This window comes from Cokeromyces recurvatus (genome assembly GCF_025118155.1).
Source record: "Cokeromyces recurvatus strain NRRL 2243 chromosome Unknown BX663scaffold_17, whole genome shotgun sequence".
In the NCBI taxonomy this organism is placed as follows: domain Eukaryota; kingdom Fungi; phylum Mucoromycota; class Mucoromycetes; order Mucorales; family Mucoraceae; genus Cokeromyces; species Cokeromyces recurvatus.
The window spans coordinates 1-18197 of NW_026251403.1; the positions used below are offsets into that span (position 1 = coordinate 1).

Here is an 18197-nt window from a genome sequence, read left to right on the forward strand (position 1 = left end):
TGCTTCCACTACATAAACCTCGTCATCCTTCTGATTGTAAGAGCTGGTATACTTTATGGCCTATTCCTTGTATAATTCTACATGAACCTGATTACTACTTACATGATGAATTTCCTCCTGAATCCTGTCGATCCTGGTCTCAAGCTGTTGAGTTGGTTGTCCAAGTAATAATGTGTGTCTTCCCGGTCACTTTGGTCTGGTTTATATTTAACTTGTTTCTACTCACTTTTTTTTCGATTTGTCCTCATTATATTTTCTCTTAATTCCAAAATACTGCTCTTTTCTTTTTTTTTTTCCTTTCTTGTCCTTTAGCAAGGTTTTTAGTCTTATTTCCCCTCTATAACTGGTTCGGGCAGTATTGCGCATTTATTTCGTCGCTACATGCTCATTGCCAAAAAAAAAATCAAAATAATAATAATAAAACTCAGAATTTAATCGTAACAAAAAAAAAAAAAAAAAAAAAATAACAAGAGAGAGAGAACTTGTTCAGTCAACCCTTACCCCGACCTTTTTATTTTTCCTACTATTTTAGGCTGGCTATCATAATGTTAAGCAACATTATACGTAATTCTCGACCTTTATTTCTTCAAAAAATACAACATGCCAGCTATATACATTCTGCATCTATCATTAAAAATGCAACAGGTAAAAAAAAAAAAAAAAAGAAATTATTTTTTCATTACCCCATGTTCCAATATTTTGACATTAGCCATTGATGTTTTATTTTTTTTTTTAAAAAAAAAATAATAGATTCTACATTAGATACAACTACTACACAAACAAGAGCCCCTTCTTCAGTACCAAAAGGAACAGTTTTAAAAGGAATTCAATACTTAAAAGATAAACCTGATCTAATGGCATTAGATGATTCTGAATATCCTGACTGGTTATGGGACTTGTTAGATGAAAAGAAACAAAAACAAAAGACAGCTAAACCTACTAACCGTCAATATCATAGAAAACAAAATAGAGATGCCATTAAGGCTATGAATTTTATGAAAGATAAGAAGAATTAATAAGGGCGTAACTTGTATATTGAAAAGGCTTATGTATTATAGAATAAATAAAAAATGTATCTTGTATACACGCATATATATAATAATAAAAAGCATTTTATATATTGTAAGACATAAGGAGTTACTTTTTTTTTTTTTTTTTTTTTTTCTTTTTTTTCAAAAATAAAAGGAAAGTAGTAAAAAAAAGTTATAAATTATCCAAAAGAAAAAAAAAAAGGAAAGTTAAAGGGTAAAAGATTAGCATTGTAATTATTAGAGTTTACCATGGGCGTTGATTGTTAGGAAAGGCAGACTGAGCATCTATATATATTAAATTTATTAGTTATCGTTGTATGATGTATAACTATTTTACATGCTTACATTGACTAGATCCCTGTGGAGTAAAGATACTATTTCCTTGAGGTTGGATGCCTGTCATTTGAGGTTGCATATAATTAGTCGGTTGTGCCTGAGGTTGCAAAGGACTTTGATTGAATATGTGTGGATTAGGAGTAGAGAATTGTGCACCTGTCATTTGTGCTTGTAATGGTGAAATAGAAGGAGAGCCAAAAGGATTATCAGGAGCTGGAAAAATAAAAAGTTTAATAAAAAGTTTAATTTTAAATCTTTTCATTTTTTTTTTATTACTTACTTGCACTATTCCAATGTCTACCTGTAGGTTGAACTCCAATTGTATTTGCTCTTTGAAGACCTCCTCCAAATTGATTAAACTCACCCTGCTGTCCTGCAGCGGAAGAAGGTGTCAAAGGTTGAGGGAGAACCGAGGAAACTGATACTTGTTGTTGATAACCTCCTAGCATAGGCATATTAGATGTTGGGAAACCCGTCATTTGAGGTTGAAGTGTTTGCCATGCATTTTGTTGTGGCTGTCCATGGTTGATTAACAAACCACCTGGTTGTGATTGTAATCCTGTTGGCTGTGGCTGTGGCTGTGGCTGTGGCTGTGGCTGTGGCTGTGGCTGTGGCTGTGGCTGTGGTTGTGGTTGTGGTTGTGACTGATTAGGCTGCCATTGATTAAGCGTAGGATCTGAGAAAAGGTTATTCTTAGGCACAGGTCTTGAACGAGCAGCTGAAGTCGTTGGAGAAGCAAAACCTGTAGGTTGGGAAGTAAAGCCTGTTGGCTGAGAAGCGCTATAGCCTGTAGGTTGAGAGCCAAAACCAGTAGGTTGAGGGGCAAATGAGGGTTGAAGTTGAGGCGGTTGTTGTGCAAGTTGTTGCTGAAGCTGGTGTTGTTGAGCTTGAATTTGCATCAATTGCTGCTGAGCTTGATGTTGTTGAGTACCTGTTTGCATAGCTAATTGCTTTTGAAGTTCCAGCTGTTGTTGAGTCAACTTCTGCAATTGCTCAAGCTGTTCTTGTTGTTCTTTAGCTTGTCTTTGCAAGTTCATTAATTTGATTTTTTGAATTTGTTCTTCCTCTTGAATACGTTTACGTTCAGCTTCAGCAGCCTTAATTTCTTCAGGTGTAGGTCCAGTAGGTGCAGGAGGTGCTAGGGCTTTCATTTCAGTAGACGCAGTAGGTGTAGGTTTTAACGGAGATAAATTAGCTATAACACTGTTACTTGAACGAGGTGTCCATGCATCATCACCAAAGCCGAGCAAATCACTTTTAGCCTTTTCAGGTTCCTTTCCCTTACTATCACTACTCAATTGAGAGCCAATAAGGTCTAATAAATCAGGATGAACATCTTTAGGTGCAGAAACAGCCGGCTTAGGTCTTACATTAGAGGAAGCATCTATATAAATACATATATATATAAACCCCCAAATTATTAATACAAACAAACACACACACATATATATTTATATATTTACTTTTACTACTATTCATTGATTCTGTAGTGCTGTTCCATTCTTTTTGTAGCTTTCTAGCTAATTCTGCATCTTTTTCTAATTGCTCCTGTTCCTTTCTCTTTCTTTCTTCTTCTTCCTCTGTTAAATCTTCAGGTTTACCAGTCTCAATGAATCTTTCAATACGTCGGACATGTTCTTCTTTAAGACCTAATGTTTTCATTTGTTTATGCGTCAAATGCTGTATATCACTATCATCTAATTTTTCAGCTTTAAATGCAGATGCATATTGAAGCGAAGATTGCATAGGAATACCAATCAGCATAAACCAATCAAACCAATCCCATCTTTCATTATATTTCTTTTGTGGAGGTTGTTGTTGTTGTTGAGTCGATTGCTGAGGACGAGGTGGCATAGTAGGTGCTATTTCTTCTTCGTTTTCTTGTTTTGAAGGATGCTTCATGTGGTTCTCAACCCAACGCATATCTTCAGCAGACATCTTTTCAACCGGCACATCAATCTTGACGCCATTTAACTTGTGAAGTCTCAATTTACCATTATGAAGATCAATGAATTGTGCTTCCACTTTAAATGCACCACTGCGATCTGTCCAAGTTCTGATTTTTGTAGAATCAGGTTTAGGAAGATTTTGATGACGAGCTTTAGATGTAGAGGCCGAACGGGTAATAGCAGCTTTACGTTCTGCTTCTTTCCGACGATAGTCCTCTTCAATTTGCTTTTGACGAGCCATTTCGGCACGTTTAGCTGCCTCGTGAGCTTGTCTACGTCTCTCCCGTTCTTCTTCTTGACGACGACGACGACGATCTTCTTCTTCTTCCTCTCGACGACGTCTTTCTTCTTCTTCTTTTTCTTGTCTCCTTCTTTCTTCCTCTTTACGTCTTTGTTCTTCCCGAGCTTGCTCTTCAGCGATACGTTTTGCCTGCAGAGCACGTTCTTCTTCTTCACGCTTTCTTCTCATTTCTTCTACATTTTCAGGAAGAGAGCTAATAGCAGGTACGGAAGTGACATTTTTATCCTTTTGTTCTTCTCCATCCTCGAATTGAATATAAGAGGAAGGAACGAGACCGGTTTCTCCGCTCACTTTTTGTACACGCCACCATCCGTCTGTTCTTTCATAATCCAACACATAAAGTTGCTCATCCTCTTTTACAGTCAACTCATCAGCACCTTCAGCTTCAAATGAGTAAAGAGAGATACCCCATTTAGGGACACAATTGGATTCTTCCTCTGACTCGGGCTCCGGCTCTAGCTCTGGCACTGGCTCCGACTCTGGCACTGACACTGACACTGACGCTGATACTGGTTCTGGTGGTGTTGTGATGGCAAAAGCAGGGGCAGCAATTTGTCTCTCAGGTGTATGAGTGATATGTATATTAGACATTTGAGCAGCCCTTGCAGAGTCTGCAATCTTTGCCAAAATAGCTTTTGCCTCAGACTTGGAAGAAGCTTGAAAATCAAAGACTGTATTCTTAGAACCACCATTCACTTCAATATGTAAGTTTTTACCATCATAAAGATATTTCGTGACATCCAAAATGGGGTATTGTTGAACGGGTAACGATTTATCCGTCTCACTACCATAACAAATCATACCATTACCAATAAATAAACTACCTTTATCTTTCTTTCTTTTTTTCTTGGCTGGATCGTATTCATGAACATTCCATGACTGGGCATTATCAAGAATCACTTCTCGAGATACTGTTGTAGTTGAACCAGTCTAATAATAGTAATAATAATAATAATAATAGATAAATAAATTATATACTCTCGCGAATAATATATAATAACAAAAAAAAAAAAAAAAAAAAAAAGCTTACAGTATGTGATAAGACAGGCTGAACCGAAGGAGGAGGAATTGATGGCTGATGTGATACAACAGATGAAACTGGAGTATGAATTTCTGGTTGTTGTTGTTGTTGTTGTTGTTGTTGTTGTTGTTGATGAGCTTCTTCAAATTGCTCATTCACATTTTGAACATAGTTACTAGGTACTAAACCAATGTCACCATTCTTCATTTTAACAAGAAACCAATCTGGATCATCTTGTTCTAACAAATCCATTTCATCACCTTCTTGAAAAGAAAGTTCTTCTTCTTGTTGGGCAGTATAGTCATATTCTGCACGCACTCGACCTATAGCAGTAATCTTTTACAAATATATTTAACCCAAGTTTCTTAAATATTTATTCCTCTTCTTCTTCTTCTTTTATTATTATTATTATTTTGCTTACTTTACCTCTTCTAAATAACTAGCAGGGACTAAACCTATAGGACCTTGTAATTCACCATTTGTTTGCTTTAATTCAGCTTTCCACCAGTCGTCATCCTCTTTTTCAATAATATACAAGATATTATCCTCTTTTATGCTAAGCTCATCTTCAGTTCGAGCTTCATAGTCATATAGTACTTTACACACCTCAACATATTTCATAGCGTTTGATATCTAATAATAATAATAATATGTGTATGTGTATAAATGTATATAAATAGATATAACAACAACTGTAATAGGTTAAAAAATAAATAAATATAACAACAGTAAAAAAAAAAAAAAAAAAAAAAAAAATTGTACGCATGCAGTTGACTAATTTATTTATCCGCCAGCAACTGAAATTATAATGTGTAATTTTTATTCATTAAAAAAAAAGAGAGATATTCAGTCATATTATGAAGTCCTTATTTTTTTTTTCAACTTAAAAAAAAAAAAAGGAAAAAAGAACAAAGGACAAACACTTTCATAAAAGACCCTGTTTATATTACGTAATATGTGAAAAAATTTGGAAGGAAGCTTCACTTTTTATAACATAAAATAATGGAATATAGATGAATGAAAAAGAATAAAATGGTACTTGGAGCTTCCAATTCTTTTTCATAACTAACAAATATTCATATATATATATATTTATATACAAACATATGAATGCCATATTAGATTTATTTTTTCCCCTTCTTAGATGAAGAAATTTCAAATATGATAAAAGTAATAGATAATATTCTGCTTAAAAAAAATTAGATATAAGGTAAAATGCATATACAATGTGACCCTCGGCAGTATAGAAGCAGTATTACTATACGAATAATAGAAGATTACAACATATCGACAAGTAAGACTCGAATTATTATGCAGCGCCTGTAAACGACATGTCTTACTTGGAGATGAAGCTAGCATATAAATTGGGAAGAAGAATCTTGATTTATTCGATAATAAAAAGTCTTGGAAAAAAAAAAAGACAAGTTTCGATCATGATAATTTATAATTTATTGAGGGAAAAAATAAAAATAAAAAAGAGGCAATCATTTTTACATGTAATGAGCATTCAAGCATATAAAATATAATGTATCTTTATATATTACATAAAACTTAAAGAGATTCTTGAGTAAATAATCCCTGTAGTGAACAAACGATTCTATATTGCTTATTCTTGTAAAAGCAAGAATAATGTTAACACATTTAAATTTATTAAAGAGGCATACTATTTTAGGATGAGCTGTTATTCACAGTCATCTTTCTTGATTAAGGGAAAGAAAAGACTATGATAAATAACTTTATTATAGGATAAACCTTTGTATTAAATACAATTATTAAAAGAAAAAAAAATCCTCGAGCTTATTTTCTTTTCTTATGTTTGTTAAAAAAAAAGGGCTTTTTGAATGAAAAGTAAACTTGTTTGACAGATTGATATCAATTGCGAATAGTAATTAATCATGCTAATAAAAGATATTTATTACTATGCCTACATTTTATAAACTTATGCAAATAAATCAAAAGTTCATTAATTAGCTATGTTTCTTTTTAACACAAAGTTTTTATTTTTATTTTTTAATGAAGCCAATACGCTCATATTGTTTTACTTGATAATAATGAGTGCTGCAGCTCAAAGACAATACTGAGATTCAATTATTAAAAATATGTGGCTAAAATTAAGAATCAGTTTTTGTTCTACTACCCCTTAGTAGCCATAATATTCATGTTTAAAGTGATATAAATATTTATTTAATGATTTACTTTTTTTTTCTTTTCTTTTCTTTTCTTTTATTTTTTTGTTTTTTTTTGTTTTAATTCCTTTTCTTTTTTTTTCTTCTTCTTCTTTTGTTTATATCGTAATAAATAGAAATGTCTAGATCTTTAACACCTCCTATTAATGATGAATACACTGCTTTTACGAAAAAATCAAGACATGGTCATGGAAAAGATGTAGTTGATACAAACAATATTAGACAAGTTGCTGGATGTATACCTCTAGACTTGAATAATCAGCGTGTACTACTTATTTCCAGCAGAAAAAATGAGGATGCTTGGGTTTTGGTAAGAATAAGATGAACATTTAGATATATATATAAAATGATGCTAAAACTTATATATTAGCCTAAAGGTGGCTGGGAAACTGATGAAACTCAAAAGCATGCTGCTCAAAGAGAAACATGGGAAGAGGCAGGCGTGAAAGGCACGATTACAAAGAGTTTAGGTATCTTTGTAGAATACAAGAAAAAGAAAGGCGTAAAAGCACATCATTGGATATTTGAAATGAATATTGAAGAAATTGCAAAAAAATTTCCAGAAAAGAAGAAACGAGAGAGAAGATGGTTTACATTTAAAGAAGCCTTGATTGCTACACAGAACCACCCTTATATTCAACAAGCACTTTTCAAGTCAAGTTTAAATCCTAATAATCGACCTCTTTCTCCAAGGATTTCACTTGAAGAAACTAATTCTAAACAAATGGACGAAGTTCCTCAACAAATAAACAAGCGTACATCTGTTATTAAATCAATTAAATCCATGCTTTATTAAAAATAATATCCATAATATATAGATTTCACTCTCTATTTTCTTTCATTTTGTTCTTTTTTTTTCATTTTTCTATTACATTTTTTTTTACTTCAACATTACTCTTGTACATAAATAATAAACAGTTTTAGTTTTCTACATACTCTGCATGTATAAATAAGCACTACAAAGTCATTCGTCTCAAATATTACAGGAGCATGGTTTAATCATGAAGCATTATTGGATTAATTTTTGTTTTTTGTTTATTTTTTTACTTGCTTCGTTTCATTAAATTTCATAAAAAAAAAACAAAATTGGAGGGGGGTGGTTTGTCAAGTTTCGTTTTTCTTCAACAAAGTATAGAAACTTCTTTGCCTACTATAGTTTTTTTTTTAAATAGCCATGTGGTACAACCATCCAATAATAATTATTATCACTGAAGCCTACTATTTTGTTCATGAGTGTGTACACGTTGAACTACTTTAAATTATAGACACACGTACTTCATAAGTGTTTGTATACATAATACAAATATGTAATCCATACATTATTTAGTCTATTTGTTATTAAGAGCGAAGATCTTTATTGTTTCTATTATTAACATTTTAGTGTGTATTATTATTATTATTAGTTATACAGTTCTTAAAATAAAGCAAGTTGATTGAACTTTATTGATAAAGAGAAGGTTACTCTTTCTTATTTCAATCTTGTATAATCATAGAATTCTTATTAGAAATACGCCAATTTTTTCTATGATTTCCGGGGAAAAAAAAAAAAAGTGATCGTCATTGAATATCAGATCGCTAAATAAAGTTTCGTAGTTTTAGTTATTTTATATTGTGTAAAACATAGTCCACTAAAATACACTTTCTAGAAAGATATAGTGTCTTACTACAAGGTAAAGTGTTTTTGCTTTGTGTATTTTTCTTTCTTTCTTGGGTAGGAAAATGCAACTGGTATTTGTGTTGTAAAAATAATAATATAATTTAAAGACAAAGTAGAAGAATGAATGAATGAATGAATCTATCTGTCTTCTTTTAATACATTTGTATAGATATAAATATTTGTATTTTATGGCACAAGTGCTCAACAAAAATGATTGATTTTCTTTTCTTCATTGAATTTTACCTATTTTTAGGCGGGTCGGGGAGGAGGAGGAGATGATATTTAATGGATAGATCTACTATCTGCTTAATTCAGTATTATGTTATCAATGACACGTACAAATAAGGAGTTTATTATTTATATGTATATAATGCCAAGATGCAAATTTGCAAGTTTAAAGTAAAGTATACATGATATATTTCGTCATTATGAGTGCTTTTAATGTATCATATAATTCATCTAGTGGCTGTGTAAAATAATGATGATGTATAATAAACATGCCGATAATGTACCTTTCGTGATACCTACAAAAACAACAACAACTATACATTAAAGTCATTTTAGTATATCAATTCTATTTATAAGTTATAATTTACAGCAACTTCTGCTCTTATATTACTATCAAATATCCCTCTATTGACGCCATAGCTCTATGATTGATAAGATTTTAGGGTAAAATGGCTAATAATAGAAACAAAAAATAGTTCTATATTTGTAAGACATTAAAATATATATTGTATACATCTATATTGTGTAATCTTCAAAATGTACATCAGCTTAAGTGACATACATTAGACATAAAACTTTTTCTTTTTAGATATCATAAGCAGCAGTATTAAATAAAATAGATGAACCGGTCAGTTTTAAGAAGAAAAAAAAATATGTTAAAGTCTCAAAGATGTTCGTATACAGTCTTTGATTGTTCGAAAAAAAAAGATATTACAAGCTTATTCTCATAAAGTAAAAGCCTTCAAAGTTAGTCGTATCGTATATTTGTAATACACTATTCAAGTAAAAGTATTTTTACATCATCAAATGAAATGTAAATGCTTGCAGCAATATATCATTCATTCATTGCAAGTCATTTACTTTCTATTCGAAATTCATTTAACGTATTTATTCTCTTTTACTTTATTGTATCTCTTTTAGATGCATTATTTTTATACAAGTGATATATCATACATCACTCACCAATAGATTGTAACTTTTCTTCTTACTACTTCAATTTCACCAAGTAAATACACAGCATAAGTTTATCAAGAATTGTTGATTTATTTCATCAGTTTTTGTTTGTTTTTTATTAATATGTGAAAGGATATATAGTCAGAGGTCCTGTCACCTATCTCTCTCTGTCTCTCTCTCTCCCTTTTTTTTTTCTCGCTTTATCAAATAAGATTACTATTGAAGACTATGAAAAGATTTAAAGAGAGGTATATCTTGCTAAAGCATTTAATATAAAAAAAAATATCACTGTTATAATTTACTAGTGAAGCATGTCGCTAAAGATATTGTACATATCCTTATTAAAAGGTAATGAAGTTGAAAAAAAAAACAAAAAACAAAAATACGGTCCTTCTCATGAAGGATAAGATGCTTTAGACAGTTAACTATAGTCATTTTATTTAATATTTAAAGAAATTCAAAATAATACATAAAAGTTTGTAAGTCTGAAATTAATAGGAAAATAAAATAAAATAAATAAATCAAAAATAACGCCTATTTATTTTCCAGCTGTTTGATTTTTTTTTTTTTTTTTTTTTTTTAAAATTTTTATTTTCCTGATTGATCTATAATTAATAGACAGATTCCATGTCGACAGAAGAAGAATTCCAAGGTACTAAATACATCAAGCATGATAAATGGCTCTAACCTTTTATTTTTTTATTTTTTTTATTTTTTTTTTTTAGAAAAGTTAAAGGCATGTTGTAAAATGTGCCTTGTCTATCTCGACGATTTGAAAAATGATAGAAATGTAGAAACTTCTGATTTTAACACTGCTTCATTTCAAGAGACAATGGGTAAAGAAAAATAAATGAAGAAAAAAAAAATAATAAACATGTAAACTTATTGATCTTTCTCATAGTCAATCTCGGAAAGATTCTTTCTCATAATGCCACCAAGTTTACCATTTCTTGTAAACCACCTCGTAAACCCAAGGATGCGATTCATATGATTAGCGAGATCAGTAATACTCTCTATCGTATAATGGGGTTCTATAATACAGTCCCTACCAAGTCAGGAAGCATGTACAAGAAAGCCTACCAGACTATTATTCGTGAATTATTACACGGTGTCATTAGTCTTTCCGGTAGCTTTATGACAGAGGACAATCGTCGCGACACCATCTCCTTCATGGTGCCAACAGCTGCTCTTTGGGAGACTTGCAAAGAAATGGAGCAATTGCCCAAGAACAATAAAGAAGCTGTCTTGACAGCCTGGAAGACATTAGAAGATACATTAAAGGATGCTAAAGCAGAGGTACATGATATCGCCTCTGGTCAAGATCGATCAGAGGGCTTTGATGATAATGAAGGAGAGGACGATGAAACAGACTTAAACGAGGAAGAATTGGAGATCGCAAAGCAATGTGCTAAATTAGTAGACATGGCTGTCTTTGTGATGGAAAAGATCAGTCGTCGTTGTATTCGCGAAACTCATCCTTCTGTAGAATGGCTGGATAAAGTGTATGAACTTGCCAATCAACTTGTCGATGGTACTGACTTATTAGTGTCACAAATCTATGATGAAGATGCCATGACAATGAAAGAAGAGGTTAAAAAATACATTAGTCAGTCTAAAAAATTAGTCCAGATTGCAAAGCAACAAGTTGAAGGCAGCGACCATTTTACTTGGTTTTCAATGTGTGAAAATAAATATGACTCTATGGAAAATTAGTAGGAAAAAAAAGAAAAAAACCATGTCATTTTAATGAATAGAATATATAGTAAGGGAGAGCTAATTACATATAATAACAATAAATTAATATACAGAAAAGGGGGGAGGAGGTGGTGGAAGGGGTATGCAAACTTAACTGAAAGATTTAAAGGTATTTTGATGAAATGGAAGGTGAAGGAGGGAGGGTAAAGTGATTTGATGTCATGATTTCTTTCTTTACTTTTAATAAATTATTAAAAGATCGAGTGAATTGTCTTGTAGAGATCAAATCAATATTATTTGTAGAAAGACATTCAGTTAAAGTTGGATGTTCTAAGAATAGATTAAATTCATTTGGAACCTATTTAAGGGTAGCAGCGTTAGAAAGATGACTGTTCTAGATAGCTTACTTGCTTAATATGGTTTACCTTTATAAATGTATCATAGTGTTCAATCATCAAGGAAATAACGTTTATGCCTCCATGACAAAGCGAGACATCACTTATATCATAACCTGTTTGTTTTTTAGATTCATATAATATATTAGGAGAAATCACTCTAGCTAGATTTCCAAAATCCATCTTATTTGTCTCTGCATGTCTTGCTACCCAATTCAAAAGAGATAAAAGCAACAGCAAGATATCCCTATTGGGCTTTGGCAATAAGCAAATTGAGTAATGAAGCATGCTTAAAGATTCTGTCAGATTTGCTGCCTTATTTGACATCAAGAATAGCTTATAAAGTTTATATGTCAGTAAGGGCTCTGGTAGTTCACGTAAATATCGTTTGATGAAGGCTGCTAACTGCACAACTGGCTGTTTATTGAAAAAGTCCGTCCAGTCTTCACGGTTTGGCTGAGAATCAAGAGTTTCACACATCTCTTTCAATCTTCGGATATTGCCGTTCTTTCTAAAAATACCTTCCGTATTTAGATCTACATAAAAAGAATTTTTTTTTTTTTTTTTTTTTACCGTTTTAATAATCATATACAAAAATACACATACACGTACACAAATAATTTTTTTTTTTTTTTTTTTTTTTTTTTTTTTTTTTTTTTTTTTTTTTTTTTTTTTTTTTACTCTTCATTATGTTATGATGTATGTACCTTGTTGAATCATAGCTAAAATACAGTCTCTAAGAAAATGAGGAACAAGCGAATTAGAAGAAAAACAGGTAACAATGGATGGACAAAGGGATCTCCATTTTTCAAATAATGCATTCTCGGGTACTCTATTGTAAGGCTGATGATGATTAGATAAACTCAATGAACCATGACTCAAATTAGATAATGAAACACCAATTTTCTTTTCACTTGTAGTAGGTGACGGCAATGGTGCATGAATGGGTTCCGTTGTCGGAGTCAATATATGTGTTTTGAGTTTCCCCCAAAGGGAAGCTGCTGTCGTAGTAGTCGTAGTCGTAGATGATTTTTTATGAATATCTAACAAGGCTAATAGGTCTTCATCTTCTATTGGGTATGAATCCATAAAAATAATAGCGATATGACGAATAAGATGATCTTGTTGTTGTGTAAGTTCTGGTAAAGCATTAGGTAGATGATAAGTGTGTTGAGTTGTAGGTGGAGAAAGAGGTGGAGTAGTGTGATTTAATTGTTCAATATTTGGTAATGAGATATGAAGTAGTGGTTTAGAGGTGTCTTGAAGACTAAACGAACGATGTTCTCTATAAGCTGCGGACTGTAATTGATTTTGTTTTGGGTCCTTTCTACGACTGGTTGTAAGGGCTCTTCGAATCGACTCCATACGACCGACTGTAGAACTTTTTTCTTCCATATGTTGTGATTTTAAAGTAGATTTTGATCTTTGTAAGATAGTAGACATATTTTCTGAATGATGAATATCGACACTACTTTGATGAAAGTTACTTATTTCCTTAGTAGAGGAAGAAAAGGAAGAATTGGGTCTAATTATTGTAGAAGGCTTAAATAATAAAGTCTGATCAGGTCGTTTGCTACCACCTAATTATAGTAATTCATAGTTTGATTACGTGTAACAATAGAATACTCACAACAATCAACCTTACCTTGAGGTCTTATATTTAATACAAAGCTAAGCCTTATCATAGCCATATCAATTAACTGAAAGTGATGATCCAAGTAGGGAATATCCATTGTTATCTTGTACTGATTATTTGAAAGAATATTTAACATATGATGAATAAATCTTGCCACTTCTCCGAAATCCCGTTCCTTTTTTTAACAAATAGAAATTATAGGGAGTTATATAAAAAATAATAATAATAATATATAATTTCTATTAATATATATAATTTACCAAAATAATAGCTTGCTGTAGACTCAATTTAATTAGATCTCTAATACAATCCGAGATAACAGAAACTATTTTTGTCATATTTTCTATTTCATTACTTGAACATAAAATATCTAAGAAGGAGATAAGTTGATCACTTAATCTTTGTACTAAGGCATCACATGATAGATCTATGACGAAGAAGGGAGTTAATAAAGTACAATTATGATTTTTTTTTTACTCTTTTTTCCAACTAACGTGTAATATGTTCGAATAATGAGTCCAGAACAGTGAAGATGACATTTATCTGTTTTACTAAGAATTGACAAGCTTGAAACTCTTCTTTAAGATTGCTTAGTTGTTTATTTTTAACAATAGTTGAAATCAAATTAGATATATTCTCTTCAAATTGGCTTAATTCCTTCCATATTCGAACTCTCTTTGATTCAATTTCATTTTGAATAGTTATTAATTGCTTTTCATTTTTGTATGCGGCTAAATAAAAGAAATAAATGACGATATATAAAATGGAATATATATGTATATATAAGCTTACATTGGTGAAGTGGCTTAAGAGTATCTATTAATTGGATATTCCAAAACTGGTTATATGAATGAGTATTTGTATATAAATACATGTATTTTTATATTTATAACATAATATAAATAAACCACACTATTCACCTTTTTAATTTTATAGCATTCTAGGTGCCATTTCTGATTTAGTTCCGATTGAAGAATAGCTTGTCCACATCCAAAGCATTCTGTGCCTTTGATTAACGAATAATGATATCGACAATAAGGTCGTCCATTATAATCAAAATATTCCTTTATCGGCAGCTCCTCACGTCCTGTTTTAACATGTATCGGTAACGTTTTAAGAACTGTACAACCAGGACAATGTAAACAATGTTGATGATATCTATAAGTGCCGATAACTTGAAAATTGTCGTTTTTAATATCTTCATGGCATTGGCGACATTTAAACCGAGAATGCTTATAATAATCTTTCTCACATAAAATGATATTATGTTGATGATGAATCAAGTTATTATCTAATTCAAGTAAATAAAATTTCTCTATTACAGACACTTGACAAAACTAATTTTTAAATATGTAAATTAGTAAAAATAAATAATTTATTTCAAATTAATATAAAAGCCTCGTGTCTTTAAAAAAAAAAAAATGTACATCAAATATTTTGTGTCCCTGTTTTTTTTGGAATTATAGCTTATATTTATAGATAAATATAAGATCCACTCACTCAATCAACAAGAATAACAACAACAACAACAACAAAAAAAAATCATGAAACAAATAAAGAGGAAGAGGCCTTGTTAAAGAAAAAAAAAAGGTTGTAAATGGCTGATCACTTACATCACATTTAAAGCATTCTTGATGGTAAACATTTCCTAGGGCTTTTATTAATAACGGGTCACCATGTTTACATATTTTTTGACAGCTATGGCATATATTTTCTGAATATTCTAATTCTTCTTCTGGTGTTGTCATGGCAATTCTATGAATACTATCTAAACGAAAAAATAAAATAAAATAAAATGAAACGAAATAAAATAAAAAAGAAAAAGAAAAAGATAACAAAAAGAATTCAACGTAAATTTTTTATTTCTCATTTATTGATTTCAAGCCAAGAAGTAACAACAGCAGAAACAACAGCGAATTAAAACATGTCCTTTACAGAAAATCCCTAATTTGGAAATCATTTTTATGGAATCTCCGACTAATAATTTATGCGTCGGAGACAGAATCTTTTTTTAGTTTATCAAGTCTGTTAGTCCAGAATTCCGTCTTGAAAAAAAAAAAAAAATGTTAAAAAAATGAAATGTTAAAAAAAAAAAGGATACTTGAATGTTTATTATGCAACTTACTTCATCTACTAAAGGTTTATATGTACTTAGTACATGAATGCAATCTTCACTTAAGGGTAAATGTAATCTTTTCCGCTTAGTACGTGTTGATCTTCCTTGGATATCATGATTAAAAGTTAACATCAATTGAATATGGGGTATATAATCCATGGTCAAATTATATTCATTAGGCTGATATATCATACGTGGAGAAAGTAATTTTTCTATAGCTTCTTTATAATCTTCTAAATTAATGGATCTATAGATTCAAATTAGTATTCCTATTTATTTTATATGTATGCATATATATTCTTTTTCTTTTACCTAGCATCACATACTTCTTCCCAATGACTTTCTTCATCTAATATTATTTTACTCCATGTATTGGATTTAATTGTTTGACTGTTTAGGATCGTTAGTAATGATTCTATTTCTTCTATAAATGCTTTTGATATATCTCCTTCATTTTCTATACATAAATTGGTATAACCGTTTAATTGATCCTCAACAGATTCTTGAATCTAGAAGATTGTATCGATTATTGTAAACATTTTTTTTTTAAAAAAAAAAATATAGCCAATGTATTACCAAATTTGAGTCCTCCTTCCATCCAAGCCAAGTATCTACAAATGCATTATTTTCTAATGCTTGTACAATTGAATCAAAATCGTCTCCTTCTTCGTCTTCTTCTTCTTTATTATGTGATTCTTCAATTCCTTCATAATAACGTGCTAATCGAAAAGTATCAATAGCTAACTTGGATGGTACAGATTTCAACTTTATTTCAACTTTATCCATATCATTTTCAATACCCAAATAACGTCCAAATATATGATCTCCAATATATAATTCTAATGTTCGTAAAAGCTGTCGAATATTTCTTCCTAAAAAGGCCATAAGACAGATAAGGTCTACTGGATCGACCACGTATCCTTCAGCATAGCATACTAACCACAAGTAAGGTAGTAATTCACTCTCTGATGGAGGCTTTAAATTGAGTACCATTTGTATGCATAAACTTTCAAATGGGATCTGGTTAGGATCTAATCCAAATAGAGGGTCAATGAGTTTTGTACCCATCATTTACAATAAAATAAAAAAAAAATTTACCATTACATGTCATAATAATCGGTCGTTTACTCTTTTGTGATAACTCTATCACAGATGACCAAAACCCTTTATCTTCTTCAAATAATATGTCCACTTCTTCTAATAAAATTAAACTTTGCTTTGTAGCTGGTGTAAATGGCAATGCTACTTTAGCAGATTCCTTTTTTCGCAAGAAATGTTTCAATAATTTACTTTCATTCTTTTGTATTTTAGTAGTAGAAGGAGCAAAACAAGGATTTAGTTTTTTTCGTTTTGTTGTTGTTGTTTTAGGTGCAGATTTTGGATGATCTACGTATAACCCTGAAGCTGATGAAGGAGGAGCTATGCCAAAAGCTACTAAATGACTCTTTGTCATTTCTCCAACTAATGACATGATATCCTTTCCTGATCGCCTTGTTCCTGCATTGATCTCAAAGACCTCATAGTCTAATTGTTCCGCGGCTGTATAGACAGCTGCTGTCTTGCCTACACCATGATCTCCCACTAACAAAATCACGTTCGATCTCACTATCTCCTTTTTTATTTTTTTTTGTGGCTAGGTGTTAAAACAAAATCATCGTCATTGTCATTGTCCTGTAACGATAAACTTCGGAGAAAGGCTTCGTCGTTGTCATCTTCATTATCATCATCATACTGCATAACCAGCTTCTTTGTACGCTTTCTCTTTTTTATAGTGCCAGCTGTTGTGGATGAGGGTGCAGATAATGGCTCAATCTTCATTTGATGTAACCAATCCCTAAGATAAACAAAATTGTGTTTAGAGCCCATGAGTCCCTCAATTGTCTTGGGACGATATTTATCCGTCCATTGTTTGGTATTTTGGCGATGCGCTGATAATGATTGTGATAAAAGAACACAAGAAGGAAACATGTGCCAATTTGGAAAATGAGTTGTTAAAAATGCTTCCAACTCTGCTTGATTAGTGATTGGAGGTAGCATTGTCACATCACGTTGATGTTCCCGCTTTTTACATTCTCTCTTTCTTAATCGAAAAGATTTGGCCTGTTGAGCGATTAGATTGTTAAAATCAACATGATGACGAGGAGGAGGAGGAGGAGGAGGCAGTGGTGGTAGTGATGATGTCTGATGGGTTGATTCATACATGTTATCAGTAATATGACAGTTACCAAAGACATTACGATCTAGCCAAGCAAATTCGTGACTCACATTCTGTTTTTTCTTTGCAATAGTGGATTTTTGAACTTGTTGATGATCAGAATGAAATTTAGGCTTAGTGATAGGAACATAGTTGGTTATTGAACTTTCCCCTTTACATGTGCATTGACTTGAATTAGCATGAAGTAAATGTTCCCTTGTGTCAGGAACTTGATGATTGACATTCCGTGATATAGAAACGGATGCTTGATTCGCTTTATTTCTAGTTATACGTTCTGTTTGTTTTGGTGATTCTACTATAGACTGCTCTTCTGATACTGAGGGTGTAGTTACTTTTGTCTTTTTCGGTAAAAAAAAAGGATGAACACCCTTACTGGATTGACTCATGATCAACGAAAAGAAAAAAAAAAAAAAAAAAAATTAAAAATTTATTCATGTTCAGCAGGCGTATTTTTTTTTTTCTTTCATACACGTGTTT

The 18197-nt window shown here is 31.5% G+C and overlaps 8 protein-coding genes across 8 annotated transcripts; 3 read left to right on the forward strand and 5 right to left on the reverse strand.

Moving 5' to 3' along the window:
* Positions 1 to 495: 495 nt before the first annotated feature.
* On the forward strand, positions 496 to 1172 carry BX663DRAFT_513248 (mitochondrial ribosomal protein L37-domain-containing protein). The gene is made up of 2 exons (XM_051528114.1): positions 496 to 645; positions 751 to 1172. Exons 1-2 carry the CDS (start codon positions 546 to 548, stop codon positions 1014 to 1016), a joined length of 366 nt encoding a protein of 121 aa, XP_051381532.1. The 5' UTR covers positions 496 to 545; the 3' UTR covers positions 1017 to 1172.
* A 103-nt stretch (positions 1173 to 1275) lies between these two features.
* BX663DRAFT_436866 (uncharacterized protein) lies at positions 1276 to 4890 on the reverse strand (the record flags this gene model as incomplete). Its single annotated transcript, XM_051523206.1, has 7 exons — positions 1276 to 1316; positions 1377 to 1580; positions 1648 to 2109; positions 2176 to 2751; positions 2837 to 4064; positions 4128 to 4547; positions 4648 to 4890. 7 exons carry the CDS (start codon positions 4888 to 4890, stop codon positions 1276 to 1278), a joined length of 3174 nt encoding a protein of 1057 aa, XP_051381533.1.
* Positions 4891 to 6888: 1998 nt separating this feature from the next.
* Positions 6889 to 7763, forward strand: BX663DRAFT_513252 (NUDIX hydrolase domain-like protein). The gene is made up of 2 exons (XM_051528115.1): positions 6889 to 7134; positions 7195 to 7763. The coding sequence occupies exons 1-2, from the start codon at positions 6943 to 6945 to the stop codon at positions 7618 to 7620; spliced, it is 618 nt and encodes a 205-aa protein (XP_051381534.1). The 5' UTR covers positions 6889 to 6942; the 3' UTR covers positions 7621 to 7763.
* A 1839-nt stretch (positions 7764 to 9602) lies between these two features.
* BX663DRAFT_513255 (uncharacterized protein) lies at positions 9603 to 10432 on the reverse strand. Its single transcript, XM_051528116.1, has 5 exons — positions 10389 to 10432; positions 10282 to 10315; positions 9969 to 10142; positions 9796 to 9911; positions 9603 to 9715 (listed from the first exon to the last, which is right to left on the reverse strand). The coding sequence occupies exons 3-4, from the start codon at positions 10096 to 10098 to the stop codon at positions 9880 to 9882; spliced, it is 162 nt and encodes a 53-aa protein (XP_051381535.1). The 5' UTR covers positions 10099 to 10142; positions 10282 to 10315; positions 10389 to 10432; the 3' UTR covers positions 9603 to 9715; positions 9796 to 9879.
* BX663DRAFT_552916 (Grap2 and cyclin-D-interacting-domain-containing protein) lies at positions 10291 to 11376 on the forward strand (the record flags this gene model as incomplete). The annotated part of the gene is made up of 3 exons (XM_051531407.1): positions 10291 to 10315; positions 10389 to 10499; positions 10565 to 11376. The coding sequence occupies 3 exons, from the start codon at positions 10291 to 10293 to the stop codon at positions 11374 to 11376; spliced, it is 948 nt and encodes a 315-aa protein (XP_051381536.1).
* A 145-nt stretch (positions 11377 to 11521) lies between these two features.
* Positions 11522 to 13118, reverse strand: BX663DRAFT_436964 (Rho GTPase activation protein; the record flags this gene model as incomplete). Its single annotated transcript, XM_051523209.1, has 4 exons — positions 11522 to 11716; positions 11853 to 12289; positions 12461 to 12583; positions 12626 to 13118. 4 exons carry the CDS (start codon positions 13116 to 13118, stop codon positions 11522 to 11524), a joined length of 1248 nt encoding a protein of 415 aa, XP_051381537.1.
* Positions 13119 to 13910: 792 nt separating this feature from the next.
* On the reverse strand, positions 13911 to 15229 carry BX663DRAFT_96972 (uncharacterized protein). Its single transcript, XM_051532369.1, has 4 exons — positions 15003 to 15229; positions 14310 to 14726; positions 14182 to 14205; positions 13911 to 14120 (listed from the first exon to the last, which is right to left on the reverse strand). Exons 1-4 carry the CDS (start codon positions 15135 to 15137, stop codon positions 14094 to 14096), a joined length of 603 nt encoding a protein of 200 aa, XP_051381538.1. The 5' UTR covers positions 15138 to 15229; the 3' UTR covers positions 13911 to 14093.
* On the reverse strand, positions 15218 to 18128 carry BX663DRAFT_513265 (uncharacterized protein). Its single transcript, XM_051528117.1, has 6 exons — positions 17191 to 18128; positions 16604 to 17110; positions 16082 to 16536; positions 15818 to 16014; positions 15515 to 15752; positions 15218 to 15434 (listed from the first exon to the last, which is right to left on the reverse strand). The coding sequence occupies exons 1-6, from the start codon at positions 18104 to 18106 to the stop codon at positions 15375 to 15377; spliced, it is 2373 nt and encodes a 790-aa protein (XP_051381539.1). The 5' UTR covers positions 18107 to 18128; the 3' UTR covers positions 15218 to 15374.
* Positions 18129 to 18197: the final 69 nt, after the last annotated feature.

What these genes read in the sequence shown, in the direction of transcription:
- BX663DRAFT_96972 (XM_051532369.1), bottom strand. Translation starts at nt 15,137, where the DNA reads ATGACAACACCAGAAGAAGAATTAGAATATTCAGAAAATATATGCCAT. An exon ending in AAGAATGCTTTAAATGTGAT is followed by an intron (nt 14,727 to 15,002) that starts GTAAGTGATCAG and finishes TTTAAAAATTAG; the next exon opens with TTTTGTCAAGTGTCTGTAAT. An exon ending in AATGCTATAAAATTAAAAAG is followed by an intron (nt 14,206 to 14,309) that starts GTGAATAGTGTG and finishes TCCAATTAATAG; the next exon opens with ATACTCTTAAGCCACTTCAC.
- BX663DRAFT_513248 (XM_051528114.1), top strand. Translation starts at nt 546, where the DNA reads ATGTTAAGCAACATTATACGTAATTCTCGACCTTTATTTCTTCAAAAA. An exon ending in TATCATTAAAAATGCAACAG is followed by an intron (nt 646 to 750) that starts GTAAAAAAAAAA and finishes AAAAAATAATAG; the next exon opens with ATTCTACATTAGATACAACT.
- BX663DRAFT_513255 (XM_051528116.1), bottom strand. Translation starts at nt 10,098, where the DNA reads ATGACTATAGTTAACTGTCTAAAGCATCTTATCCTTCATGAGAAGGAC. An exon ending in ATCTTTAGCGACATGCTTCA is followed by an intron (nt 9,912 to 9,968) that starts CTAGTAAATTAT and finishes AGCAAGATATAC; the next exon opens with CTCTCTTTAAATCTTTTCAT.
- BX663DRAFT_513252 (XM_051528115.1), top strand. Translation starts at nt 6,943, where the DNA reads ATGTCTAGATCTTTAACACCTCCTATTAATGATGAATACACTGCTTTT. An exon ending in ATGAGGATGCTTGGGTTTTG is followed by an intron (nt 7,135 to 7,194) that starts GTAAGAATAAGA and finishes CTTATATATTAG; the next exon opens with CCTAAAGGTGGCTGGGAAAC.
- BX663DRAFT_513265 (XM_051528117.1), bottom strand. Translation starts at nt 18,106, where the DNA reads ATGAGTCAATCCAGTAAGGGTGTTCATCCTTTTTTTTTACCGAAAAAG. An exon ending in GATTATTATGACATGTAATG is followed by an intron (nt 16,537 to 16,603) that starts GTAAATTTTTTT and finishes TATTTGGATTAG; the next exon opens with ATCCTAACCAGATCCCATTT. An exon ending in GAAGAAGTATGTGATGCTAG is followed by an intron (nt 15,753 to 15,817) that starts GTAAAAGAAAAA and finishes TTGAATCTATAG; the next exon opens with ATCCATTAATTTAGAAGATT.